Genomic DNA, 13,600 nt, shown 5'->3' with positions numbered 1-13,600 from the left:
TGCAGTTCTGAACCCAGACTGTGGAATCTTTCAAAATATCACAAAACATAGCACCGCCAAAGGCATCTTTAAGCGCAGCGTCGGGGAATTAAGGAAATTCCAAAGGCCACTTTATAAGCCCAGGCAGGAGCCGGGCCCTGCGCCCTGGAGGGAGAGAGAAGGGGAGGAAGGGAAGTGTTCGCGCGGAGTGAAAAGGGGAAGAGCCAGCCGTCTCCCCCATCTTTTCCCCTGGCCCGGGCGGTTCTCGGTGGCCCCAGCATCGCGTCTCCCACTGGCCTGGGAGGCGCCTCTGTGGAGCGGTGGCCGGGGAGGGGGGCTCGGTGGCTCTCCGAGAGGCCGCTTGGCCCCTGGCCCGTTGGCACGGCGCCCGCCCGACAGGTCCCGCCCCGGCTGGAATGTAGGGAGCGCCCGCCAGCCTGCGCCCCTGTCCTTGTGCGCCCAGTCCTCTCGTGCGACGGCTCTCGGTGCGCATCTCTCTCTTGCCCTCCCGCTGCAGCCATGGCCGCCTCCTCCGCGCGGCTCACTGTCCTGGCCATGACCGCGCTGGCGCTACTCCTGCTGCTGTGCCTGGGCCCAGGTATGTCGGCAGCGCCAGGGCGCCAGGGAGGGAGATGGGTGATGGGGTGAGGACCCAGGGACCGTGAGTCCCAGCAAGTGCCAATGGGTAATAGGGTTTTGCTCTGGCAGAAGTGGGAGTGGCGCGCTTCGGCAGGCGGATAGAGTACCAGGGTCAAGGGCAGGTTTCGGACAAGGGTGGTCACCTTGGGAAAGAGTGAGGGCCAAGGTCCCATGGAGGGGCAAGAAGTGATTTGACCCTAACTTAAGGGGCAGAGGGGTACTGGGAGCTTTAGGCAGTGGGGCCTTCTAGGACTGAGGGGAACCAGAATGCATCATTATGGAGATGCCTTTCCAGGCAATTCCCTAAGGATGGCGGGGGAGGGGGGGGGCACGCTTGGCAACCCAGTGAAGTTCCAGGTCTGCAAAACTGCAGGCAGGCCTCACAACCCAGACAGGGAAAATGCTCTTAAAGGAGAAATGCTTAACCTTCTGTGCTTCAGGGAGCCCTCAGGGAATCAGTTGAAAATTCCAGGTTCCTTGCCTATAAAAGGAGCATGTTCATACATACCCCCCAAGATGAAGCAGTTTGGTGGATGTGCAGGCATCTGAACCTTGGGAATCCACAGACCCCACCTTAGGGTTTTGTCCTGACAATACTACCTTCCACTTGAGGATCCTTTATGCGTCACTAGGGACCTCGCGCATGCGTGAGCCCTTTTGACACTCACATGTCTGCGAGGCATATTGTGATCCCAGATCTGCTCAGGGTACTGGGGCTGGAAGGCATGAAGTGCTGGCCCAAGACCCTGAGATGGGTGCTCTTCCCACCAGAGTGGCCGGGCCCTGGCAATGACAATGGAAGACACCCTTGATGGCTCAGCTTCTGTGCTTTGCTTTTTCAGAACAGGTGTGGAAAACCAAACTCCTGGTTGGGGGGGGGGGAGGGTACGGGGGGAGGAAGCCTGCTGCAGGAGCCCTGAGGTCAGACAGAGCCCCTGGTCGCCAGAACAGCAGGGGACCTGTTCAAGTCAGGAGAACTGCTTCTAAGTTACAACCACAGGGGAGGCTCATCAATAATTTCTCATTACATGACTGATCCGCCCCGCCTCCTCTGTGCCTTCCATTTTCAGAAGCACATCTGAATAAAGCAAGTGAGCACCTGCTATAAACCTTCCCTCTTTAGACCTGTATTTTATTTCATTCATACCAAGAACGTAGTGAAAAGTGTCAGTTAAAATATTATCATCATTGAGCTGGAATGTGAAAGTTTTCATGACATAAAATGAAAATCCTCACATACGTCAAGTCCCCAAGGTGGCTCCTTATGACACCTGAAAACGTTAAATGGAGAAAATGATCACTGCTCCTTCTTGAGCAATTTATTAATAGTTAGCACCTTCAAAGGGACATCCTGCAATTCTGCATCTGCTGGGAGATCTAATGTCAGGCTGAATAAATTCAGGAGTGCCTATTATCACCATCTAGATACAGTGACTGATGATGTAGGAGTAAAAAAAAAATTCCATACTATTGGAAAAAATTCACAGCTATTCGGTTATTCTTTATTTTTTTCTTCAAACTAATTTAATGTGGTGTCCAATTATATGTATTAATATTTGTAGTTCAGGGTATAGTAATTGGCACAGTAGCAACTATTAATAATTCATAATTTAGGATTTTTCCATGCCTTTCTGTTGTAGAGCTGAGGTCTGGTGAGGCTCTCATTTCTGGAACAGTAGTGACACACATTTGCTGCAAGAAATCGCAGCAGCAGGGCAGATGCCAACATCCAATGTCTATTTCAACATCAGGCCACATTTCACTCATTTTCTGTCAAGTGCTTTTACAGAAGGCAAACGGATGGAGGGGCGATACTTAATTCTGTGTGTGCCACGCTGTTGTTAGAGATGGACGAATGTTAAGATATTAATGAATGCTAATAATGGTGCCAAGAAACAGATCTGTGTGCTTTGGCAAATGTGTTCATAGATTTCTTTATTGACTGTTAAGGTTGGATGATTCTTAAGGTACAGCCTTTAAAAGTAGCCCCATTCCAATCTAATTAAATAATCCCCTCTATAGGAGCACCGTCAAGTGCTCATCTCTGCTTATTTACTCTTGATGGGGAACCTCTTGGGGGCGACTTATCCCATCTCTGGGGGGCTGCCTAGGTATTGGAAACTTTATGCCTTAATCTGTGTCCCACAGGTGTTTCTGGAAATCATTTGCTGACTCCTTTTCTCAAATCATATTCCACTATATCAGTTAACATACCATATTAAATGTACACATTATAGGGGTGCCTGGGTGGCTCAGTTGGTTAAGCGTCCGACTTCAGCTCAGGTCATGATCTCTCAGTCCGTGAGTTCAAACCCCGTGTTGGGCTCTGTGCTGATAGCTCAGAGCCTGGAGCCTGCTTCGGATTCTGTGTCTTCCTCTCTCTCTGCCCCTCCCCGGCTCATGCTCTGTCTCTCAAAAATGATAAATAAACGTTAAAAAAAAGTTATTAAATGCACACATTGTAAATATCTGTAGCCAAATCATTTGAAGGTTTGGGAAAATTTTCACAAAGTTTGTATGTTTTTAGTGAAAGCTACCAGTAAGTCTTTATTAAGTAGTGCAACGAATTTTTTAATTTCTTTATTTTTTTTGAGAGAGATAGAGGGAGCACACAGGGAGGGGCAGAGAGAAAATACCAAGCAGCCTCCCTGCTGTTAGCGCAGAGAGTGATATGGGGCTCAAACCCACGAAACATGAGATCATGACCTGAGCCAAAATCAAGAGTCAGTCGCTTAACTGACGGAACCACGCAGGTGCTCCTAGCAGTGCAATTAATTTTTATTTTTAATCCCTGTGCCCAATTTTGGAGTCGAGAGGATTGTTGGTGATAAATGTATGATGTAAAAAAAAAAAAATTCCCTGGTTCCTAGAGATTCTTCCCAACCACGCTCCCTGGCTGGCATACCTATTCTAAGGGCACTTGGGTAGTGCTTAAATTCAGATGCCTACAGAGGGCTAGCTGACAGGTGAAATGGCTCTTCATGGCCATGGGGTGGGCTGAGTGACTTGGGCTCAGAGATGTTCCAATTCAAATTTTGCAAACACTGTGTGCACTCATAAAACGCGTCTGCAGGAAAAGCTCAGCTGTGGGCAGCCAATTGGTCACGGATGTGTTTTCTCCGCACCCCCCCCGCCCCCGCCTCCCTGATTACATAGTAAATACTTTAAGCAGGGGTTCTTAGTCTTATTTGGGTCCCAGACACTTTGGAGAGTCTGGTAAAAGACATCACTCCTATTCCCAGAAAACTGTACCTTCGCAGATGCAAACACGGGCCTTGGGGCCTGTCCATGGATGGGGCGGTTAAGGGCCTGCCTAGAAAGGTGGACATCACCACCTTCATCCTGGGGCCAGATCAGCTCCTTACACCTGAACATGCTATGTTCTGTTCACTACTTCTGAGGCTGGGTTTTTCTTCCAGGGGCTTTGGATATCCCTTCCAGGGACAAGCCTCGTACCTACATGTAGCACTTAAAGATCAGAGATGTCTATGGGTCCTCACACCTGCTCACCAAGCAGAGGAGGGTGTCCTACCAGACCAGTCATGTGATTTTCTGTTAGAATGTTTAGGCTGGTTAGAAATACTTTTAGAACTGAATAAAAATGTCAGAAAATGGTATAGATAATGCCTAATTGGAAGAGGGTCCGGGCAACCTTACAAAACTGGGCTGGATTAAAAAAATTTTTTTGTTTAATGTTTATCTTTGAGAGAGAGAGAGACATAGAGTGTGAGTGATGAGGCTCAGAGGGAGATACAGAATCTGAAGCAGGCTCCGGGCTCTGAGCTGTCAGTACAGAGCCTGGCTCGGGGCTCGAACCCACGAACTGTGAGATCATGACCTGAGCCAATGTCAGACACTTAACTGACTGAGCCACACAGGTGCCCCTGGACTGGATGTTTAAAGAGCTAAAGTGCCTTCCTCGGCTTATGACAGTGAAACTTCATGGTGCTTGCCCACCTTTGTCCTCACACGGCTTCTTTGTACCCCCTCCCCCTCCTCCAAAGATTCCAGCCATTGGACTTTAGGTTCCATCCATCCGACATGATATCACCTCCTTCACGGTTAACTGAGATCCTTGATTACATCTGCAAAATGCCCTATTTCCAAATAAGTAAACATTCAGTAGTTCTGGGTGGATATGAATTGGAGGGTGGGAGGCATTATTCCATTTACCATACCATGAAAAGGGAAAGTCTACAGAAAGGTACATATGACAGACAACCGGCCCTCATAATAAGACGCAAGGAGCTTGAAAGAACGATGTCACTTCTCCTAGGGAATATCTCAAATCATTATGCCCTGGGTCAGCCATGGTCATTGTCACCAGTTTGAGCCATGAGTAGCCTGAATTGTTTTTCCTTCATGACAGGGAAGGCAGCAAACATCAAATACTGTGATACCTCCAAGTTGCCAAGACAAGATAGGGGCACGTGGTGCTTTATTCCGACTCAGATTTTTGCACTTGAGAATGTAAAGGGTACAGTGCAACTCTGACATGATTTCTGTTTTCATTCCATTAGGTGGCGTAAGTGGGAATAAACTCAAGCTGATGCTTCAAAAGCAGGAAGGTAAGTATACCCCCCATGGATAATGGCTGCCTTCTTAATGGGGCACAGTGAAAGGCAATGTTGAGTGTGCTCACTGGGGTCTTGTATTTGGAAAATCAGAAGTGTTTACTCCTTAAAAGGTTGGCAGATCTGAAGGTCTTACTCTGTGTGTGTGTGTGTGTGTGTGTGTGTGTGTGGTATTTCATTGAATAAATATTATTGCCAGTAAATGTTTGAAAATTATTTTTCTGAAAGCTGTCGGTGTGGACTCAAAGATAACAGAAACAGTGCTACTGTGTTAATTGAATGCTATTTATTTTAGAACCATGATACCCTGTAGAGCACGTATCTAAATTTAGAGCATATCCTTTAGAGCACATAAAACCTCCATTGGTGGAATAGACACAGAATGGTACTGTTGTAGTATTCTGTATGCAATCAGCCCCCGGGGGCAGGGTTGAACAGAAAAACTGTTTGTCACTAACACCTGTTGTGAAAAATACTCCTCCAAGGAATGTGATAGATGGCCCCAAAATGTTGTCGAACCACAACAGGTTGGGAGCCATACAATAGGAGTTCCAGGCCCACCATAATCAGGTAGATCAGTTGGACCAATCATATGGTCTTACGAAGGCCATCTTCCCTTGGAACTGTCATCTTTGCCTGTAAAATGAAGAATTTGTACATCTCTTAGAAATTTAGAAGTGTGACATTTCTGATGCGAACCTTTAATCCCTTATATTCCTTCCCCGTCCCAACTCTGCCCCAGTTAACGGGAGAGTCTGGCAGGCTGAAGCCTGCTCCCTGACAATGTGGGGCTCCCTGGTGCTATTCATATGCTTCCCAGTCAGCCCTCCAGAGATCCCCTGGATGCTGAGCCCTGGGGGTTCCCCTCAGGGGCAGGGGACTTCTGAAGGGGCTCCCAGCATCTTCCCCAGCATTTCTAGCTGCTCGTGAGGCCCTGGCCCATCCCCGATCTCTGTGCTGGGCAGCCCGCTCCTCCAGGACACCTGGGGTGACTGAAGCTCTTGAAAGGCCACCCTGTCAGAGGTGGGAGCAAGCAGACCACTAAGATAATCACAAGTCCTGATGTACATCCTCAGCTTTTATTCAAGTCAAACCTAGAAACACATATTGAGCCCCTGCTGTGTACAAAAGGGTGCAACAGGCCCTGAAGGAAACAGGGATGAGCAGGAAGTGAGGAAACAAATCCACTGATACTTATCCATGTGACCAAAGAACACATAGAACACTTCACTCCCATTATCCTGTGCAGCCTTCGTAACACCACCAAGATGGGGACCGTCAGCCCGGTTTTGTAGATGAGGGGACAGACAGCAGGGGAAGACCCAGTGGCAGAACTGTGTTCCCTGAGCACGTCCTGCAGAAGGGGAGCCTTCTGAACCATTGAGACCACAATGGGAAGATGTTGGGAGAAGCCACATGCTAAAGCAAGGGCCAGTACCTTTCGAGACTTGGTTGAACCGTCGATGATCTGTGAGGCCCGCAGATGGTGACCCCAGGTGGCCCTGTGTGCTCCAGCTCTCCGGGGTGAGAGCATGCCATGGTGCCAGGCTGGGCCACTCCGAGCTCATTGTTCTGGTTCTTTTTCCTTCCTGGTCACCTAATCAGGCACAGCGCTCTCTTGTTTGCACGTGCAAGGAACGTACACCTTTATGGCCTTAGACATCTACTTGTTTCCTAAATGTCTAAGGGGTGGGCCACCAATCCCTGCAAGTGGCCTGGGGTCTAGGCCCGGTGAGTGGCTGCAGAGAATGGGCTACATTTCTTCTCTCCCCTGTGCGCCTTTATGTGACTGCACCCAAATGGAGAGCTTACTACCAAAGGGTGTGGAGACAGATGACGGGCAGCTGTATTTCATCATATGTGATGTAAGAATGAAGTTGAAAGTCAAAACCATCTAATGCGGGGTGGGCTTGGGGTGTGGGATGTTTGTTAGCGATTTACCCACGCTAAGAAGAGAAATCAACCTTTGTACTTTGGGGGTGGGGTGGGGTATTGATATTTCAGCACCTGCTTCACCTAAGACGAAAGTGGCGGTGGATGAGAACAAGGCCAAAGAATTCTTAAACAGCCTGAAGCGCCAGAAACGGCAGCTGTGGGACCGGACTCGGCCAGAGGTTCAGCAGTGGTACCAGCAGTTCCTCTATATGGGTTTCGATGAAACGGTGGGTATTCCCGGCCCCTGGAGGACTGGCTCCCTGCAGAGCAGCACCATGGGGACAGATGCTTGGCTTGGGCAAATGGCACAGAAAAGTAGTCTTCATAGTTCACTCCAAAAAGTAGGAGACCCCATTATCTGTCAAGTGCTACCCAGGCATTGGATAGCATTACCATTGAGATGTAGGGACATCAGCTAGAATTTTCCATCACACTACGCCCAAAAGGGAGTCTCTCCCAACATGGTTGGGAAGCGGGGTTCCAGAGAAGCCACTGCCCAAAATGGCTGGGACCTAAATTCATCCAGAATCCGATTTCACTTATCTGTACAGTTTTGCCCAGGGGGTGTTTTTTTTTTTAATTTTTTTTTTTAACATTTATTTACTTTTGAGAGACCCGGCACAAGCAGGGGAGGGGCAGAGAGAGAGGAAGACACAGAATCTGAAGCAGGCTCCAGGCTCTGAGCTGTCAGCACAGAGCCTAACGCAGGGCTCAAACCCATAAGCCATGAGATCGTGATCCAAACCGAAATTGGATGCTTAACCGACTGAGGCACTCAAGTGTTTTTGAGTGCCTGGGTGTTTTTAAGATAATTTATAACCTCCCCAAAACATTTGCAGCTTTACCTCCAAAAAATGTCAGAGATAACAAGATTGATGCAAAGACCCATGAGGATAATGGAAAGAGATGAAAAGTAATTTTTTATTGTATTTTTTATTTTTTAATGTTTATTTATATTTGAGAGAGAGAAAGAGAGAGAGAGCACAAGAGGGGGAGGAGCAGAGAGAGAAGGAAACAGAATCTGAAGGAGGCCCCAGGCTCTGAGCTGTCAGTGCAGAGCCAGACAGGGGGCTCAAACTCACAAACTATGAGATCATGACCTGAGCCAAAGGTGGACACTTAACCGACTGAACCACTCAGGCACCCCAAAAGTGAGTTTTAAAAAAATGTCTATTTATTTTGAAGAAGAAAGCATGAGGAGGGGAGGGGCACAGAGGGGGAGAGAGAGAAAGAATCCCTAGCAGGTTCCATGCTCAGCCCAGCTGGGGGCTCGATCCCATGACCGTGAGATCACGACCTGAGCCTAAATCAAGACTCAGACATTTAACCACCCAGGGGCCCCTGAAAAGTGGCTGTTAAAGAGAGGTGGTCTTTGCATGTGCTTTCAGGGAAATTTGGCAATGCATTTGCAGGAAAAGATGGCTCCGTTCCTGCGTCCAGGAGGTAGGTAGGTGAGTGGATGTATTCACGAAATCCAAGGAAAAGAATGTTGACAATCAGAGACTCCCAGCAGGAAACAGGTACAGGTGAGGTGGCAAGGGAGTTAAGGTCACGGCTTCCACAGAAGCAAGTGTCCAGAGTAACCAGCATGGCAGTGCCAGCAGGAGCGCTGGACTGGAGGCTCTGCGGCGACATCGAGAACACTCGCCCTGCCCCCCAGCCGGAAAGCGTGCCTGGAAAGATGAAGGGTGACACCTCCAAGCCGGGGGTGCTGGAAGGGCTTTTCCAAATGGACCCAAGATTCGTACTGTGCACAGAGGGTGTCTGTATACAAAGCACCACAAATTGATGAAAAAAAAATGAAATTCTTTAGAAGCCTTATTTTTAAAGGTTTCTTAAAAGGCAGCCATGTAATTGTATTACAATGTCTTTTCCATTCATGTATATATATATATATATATATATATATATATGTCCTCTGTGTGCAAAAGGCTGAACACATACATCACATACATCCAGACTCTGTGCCAGGCAGGGGTCTAAGCACTTAATATGAATGAACTTACAGTCGCAACAACCCAAAAGACAGGTACTGTTACTTGCGTCCTTGTGTTTGGTTTGTTCCTTCCTTGGTATTCCATTTTCCAGTGGAGTTACTGGGGCTGAAGGCAGAATCAGGTAAGGGTCTGTAAGCACTGTCAAAGTGCACATTCCCGTGAGTCACGTGGGAGTGCAGCAGTCTACCCGCATCTTCAGCAACACCTGGAATTCTCACTGAAAATTAAAAAAAAACAACAACCATTTGATGTTCATTTGAACATGAAAATGGCATGCCAGTTGTAGTAACTTGCATTTCTTTGCTGCAGTCCATGAAAAAGGCCACTAAGAGTTTAACGTGGAGAGGGGCGCCTTGGTGGCTCAGTTGGTTGAGCGTCCGACTTCGGCTCAGGTCGTGATCTCACAGCTCGTGAGTTCAAGCCCCACGTCGGGCTCTGTGCTGACAGCTTGGAGCCTGGAGCCTGCTTCAGATTCTGTGTCTCCCTCTCTCTCTGCCCCTCCCCTACTCGTCCTCTGTCTCTCTCTCAAAAATAATAAATATTAAAAAAAATAAAAAAAAAAGAGTTTAACATGGAGAAATGGCTAAAATAATGACTGATGACAGAACCAGAATAAGGGTGAGGATCCATAAGATTATAACTAGCCACAGAAAAGACTGGAAGGCAATAACGTCAAAATGTCAGCTATGCTTGTCTTTGGCAATGGAGTTGTAATCCCCCTTTTTCTCTGCGCCACTCCCACATACCCATTTGTAAATATGAGTGTGCGTTATTCCTGTATTCATAAAATATTTTTTTTTACTTTCTTGAAAACATCTTTTAAGCCAAAACCTTAAACAAGATTATAAAAACTGGGGAAAAACTGGGGAACAAGATTATTACACTATGGGAAAAGCTGTAGTATTGTACAAATTGTACAATTGTATTGTACAGTTGTCTCAATTGTATTGAGAGCAAATGTTCTCTTTCTCATGCCAGAGCCCCCGGGGCTCAGCAAACAGAGGGGCGGAGTGGTGCCCATCAGCGTGGCACAGGCTGACCCACTGCTCACCTCAGTGGGTGGCCACAGAGAACACCACCGTGGCCGAGGCCGGGCCTTCCAGCCTCAGGAGCGCTCAGATACGCATGTTCACTGGCAGTCTTATGGAATAGATGCCTGCAACCCAGCCACCGGAAAATTCCATCCATGAGGTGCAGAAGGGTGCCTGAGAACTTGCACTTTATAGCATCCCTAGAGGTTGGATGCACCAGCCACACTTTGAGAAAAATTGGACCCAAACTTCTGGATAGCCTGCAACCTCCCTAGGTCAGCCTTCCCTTGTCCCTGCCTTTTCAATCTCACACCAAATATCTCTCCGAGTCGTCACCATCCACACCTGTGAGCTTGCATCTACATTCACCTTGTACCTTCGTGAGCAACAAAGAATCTCTCTTTCCTCTAAGAGAGGCGATGGTGTCAAAGACCAGCTACCCCAGTTATAAACCTGAAAGTTGTTCTACGCTTCTCAATCACTTCAGTTCTTCTTCCCCTTCTTCCTGCTAATTGCAGCTGCCTATTTTCATGTGTGTCTCAGTAACTGTAGGCTTCGTGAAGGCAGGGAATCTGTCCCAACTTGCTTTGGGTGGCCCTCCGGTGCCGCGCATAGGGCTGACAGGCTGCGCCCAGTTAAGAAGTGTTCGTGGAACGAAGAAGGACAGCCGTGCAAGCTCTAGCCTACACCACGGGTATAAAACGGTCACTGTTGCTACTGCGCACGGCTATCACATGCCCCGGTGGTGGTTAATTTAATTCACCAAGCGTCTACTCCGTGCACTCGAGTGGGCCAGGCACAGGACAGGACAGGGAGAGGAGGCAGTGTCTGTAAGATGAGTACAATCAGATGTGCACAGTGCCCGCGGGTCAGGCCAAGTTATTGCCGTCTTTGGGAGACGTCCATTTTATCTACTAAAAAAGAGAAAAATGTTTAAGTGTTGGGTACATTTAGAACTCACAGGACGGAGGTTTTCAAGGGCTTGGATCAGTACTCTTTAGCTGGCTGTACTCACCTCTGAGTACAGAGTACGATAATGAAGGGTGATTGTCAGTTGGAGCTGTTAATCATTGAAGAAAAGCCACTACGGAGAAAAGGCAGAGGGAAGATGTGGTCTAGGGGGAGTGGGTGTCCTTCAATCCGTTCTCTGTTGTGCTCTTTTTCTCCAGAAATTTGAAGATGACGTCACCTACTGGCTAAACAGAGGTCGGAATGGGGACGACTACTATGATTCCTACCAGCGTCACTATGACGAGGACTCTGCGATGAGCCCCTACGACTCCAGGCACGGACCCATCGGCAACTACCATGACTACTAACACCCCGTGCATGTGAACCGGCGCCGAAAGTGCCCCCCACCCCACCCCCTTCGCTGCCTCGCACCATGTGGCTTCTGCTGGGCTTTATTCCAGCAGATCTTTTCTACCCCCTTTCTGCGACCAGGAAGGGTGAATTAAAACAAACAATATTAATGCTTTTTGATATTTCATGCAAGTACCTAACAACGCATTTCATTAAAAAATAGAAATAAAAGCATTTTGTTAAAAATGGAAGTCTCCAAATTCATTTGGGTGGATTTCAGTCCCTGGATTTTCCCTAAATTGAAGCCTCATCTGAGAGACAGCTCTCTGTTACCATCACCCTGCCAGGAATCCTCGCCACCACCGGGGCAGACCAGGCCACTGAGCAGGGCAGTCTTCCGTTTGTTAACATTTCTGCCCACGCTAAACCCAAGATATGGAACCAACAAGAAAATTTGGTCGAAAATTATTTAAGGCTACAGAACACGGCTTGGACTAATCATTCCACATGTGTGTGAGACCTTTCTGGGCCCCCAGGCCCTGAGCTAGAGCTGGGCCTGTTTAATATGATCACGCAGGAAATGAAGGGTAATAGAAAAAAGGCTGAAGTTTGGGTGAAGTCACGGCCTCATTTCTCTTAAAAGAATTAAAGCTTAGCCAATGAATTCAAGAAATATTTAAGAATATACTTCACTTCATATTTAAGCAACCAGAGTGAGGGGTGCCTCGGCTCAGTCGGTTAAGCCTCCGAGTTAGGCTCAGGTCATGATCTCTTGGTTAGTTGGTTCAAGCCCCCTGCAGGGCTCTGCACTGACAGCTCAGAGCCTGGAGCCTGCTTCAGATTCTGTGTCTCCCTCTCTCTCTCTCTCTCTGCCCCTCCCCTGCTTGTGCTCTCTCTCTCTCTCTCATTAAAAATAAGTAAATAAACAACCAGAGTGTGAATAAAAGAGAAAAGTGCTGCGGAGGTGAGGAGAGGGAAGAAGGAGGGAGATGGGGGCAGGATGGTGAGGTGAGGGGGTGCTGTCCGGAGACATTACTGATGGAGGGACTCTGGTCACAGCCTGTGTGATGACCTCTGTGCTGCGGTGGGCACTCAGAATGGCTCTTAGACTTTTGTGGGTCACAGATCCCTCTGACAGTCTAATGGAAGCTTCTTTTCGTTCTTTCTCAGAAAAATGATAATTTTGTATATAGTCCCTGGACTACATCTCCATTCACAAACCATAACTAAAGATAAACAACGGACTTCAGGAGAGTGGTATATATGGGCACTCATAACACCCACATATAAATTTTGTTTTCATAACTTTATGTCTTCCTTTGGCATCCTTACAATTTTTTAAAAATTTGGTAAACTATTCATAACATAAAGTTTACCGTTTTTACCACTTTTAGGTGTATAGTTCAGGGGCATTAAGTGCTTTCACATTATTGGCAACCATCACCACACCCATCTCCAGAACATGTCCATCTTCCCGAACTGAAATTCTGTCCCCATTGAGCACTAACTCCCCATCCCCCACTCCACTCCCCCACCCCCCCCTCCGCCGCCAGCTCCTGGCAACCCCCATTGTCTTTTCTGTCTCTGAATGTGGTGACTTTGGTACTTCACTGACGTGGAATCATACAGTGTTCTTTTGTGTCTGGCTTATTTCACTTAGCATAATGTCATCAAAATTCATCCATGTTGTTCCATGTGTCAGAATTTCCCTCCTATTTAAGGATAAATGATGTTCCAATGTATGTTTGTACCCCATTTGATTTATCCATTCATTTGTTAGTGGACAGACGCCTGGGTTGCTCCCCTCTTTTGTCTGCTGTGCATGATGCCCATGCACATAGCTCTCGTGTCCCTGCTTTCAATTCTTTTGGGTGTATGCCCGGAAGTGGAATTATTGGATCATATGGTAATTGTTTAATTTTTTGAGGGACTGCCATACATATTTTTCACAGTGGCTGTCCTGTTTTACATTCTCACCCTTTAAGCGTGTTTCTTCTTCTTGTCTACTATTAGGCTGGTTCAAACCCAGCACAATTAAAGAGGAGGGAGGGAAGGGTGATGGAGAGGCCATCTCAGCTTCGTTCCTGACCTTGCCATGCTTCTCCATGCTTGCTGGATGATTTTGGTAGATGTCTATAAAATT

General features: G+C 47.6%; 1 protein-coding gene across 1 annotated transcript; it reads left to right on the top strand.

Moving 5' to 3' along the window:
• Positions 1 to 236: 236 nt before the first annotated feature.
• On the top strand, positions 237 to 11,703 carry ECRG4 (ECRG4 augurin precursor). The gene is made up of 4 exons (XM_030310298.1): positions 237 to 577; positions 5,139 to 5,186; positions 7,197 to 7,354; positions 11,325 to 11,703. The coding sequence occupies exons 1-4, from the start codon at positions 499 to 501 to the stop codon at positions 11,472 to 11,474; spliced, it is 435 nt and encodes a 144-aa protein (XP_030166158.1). The 5' UTR covers positions 237 to 498; the 3' UTR covers positions 11,475 to 11,703.
• Positions 11,704 to 13,600: the final 1,897 nt, after the last annotated feature.

Source organism: Lynx canadensis, chromosome A3, assembly GCF_007474595.2.
Source record: "Lynx canadensis isolate LIC74 chromosome A3, mLynCan4.pri.v2, whole genome shotgun sequence".
In the NCBI taxonomy this organism is placed as follows: Eukaryota; Metazoa; Chordata; class Mammalia; order Carnivora; family Felidae; genus Lynx; species Lynx canadensis.
The sequence above is the reverse complement of the archived record's forward strand: the minus strand, read 5'-3'. Positions and strand labels throughout refer to the sequence as shown.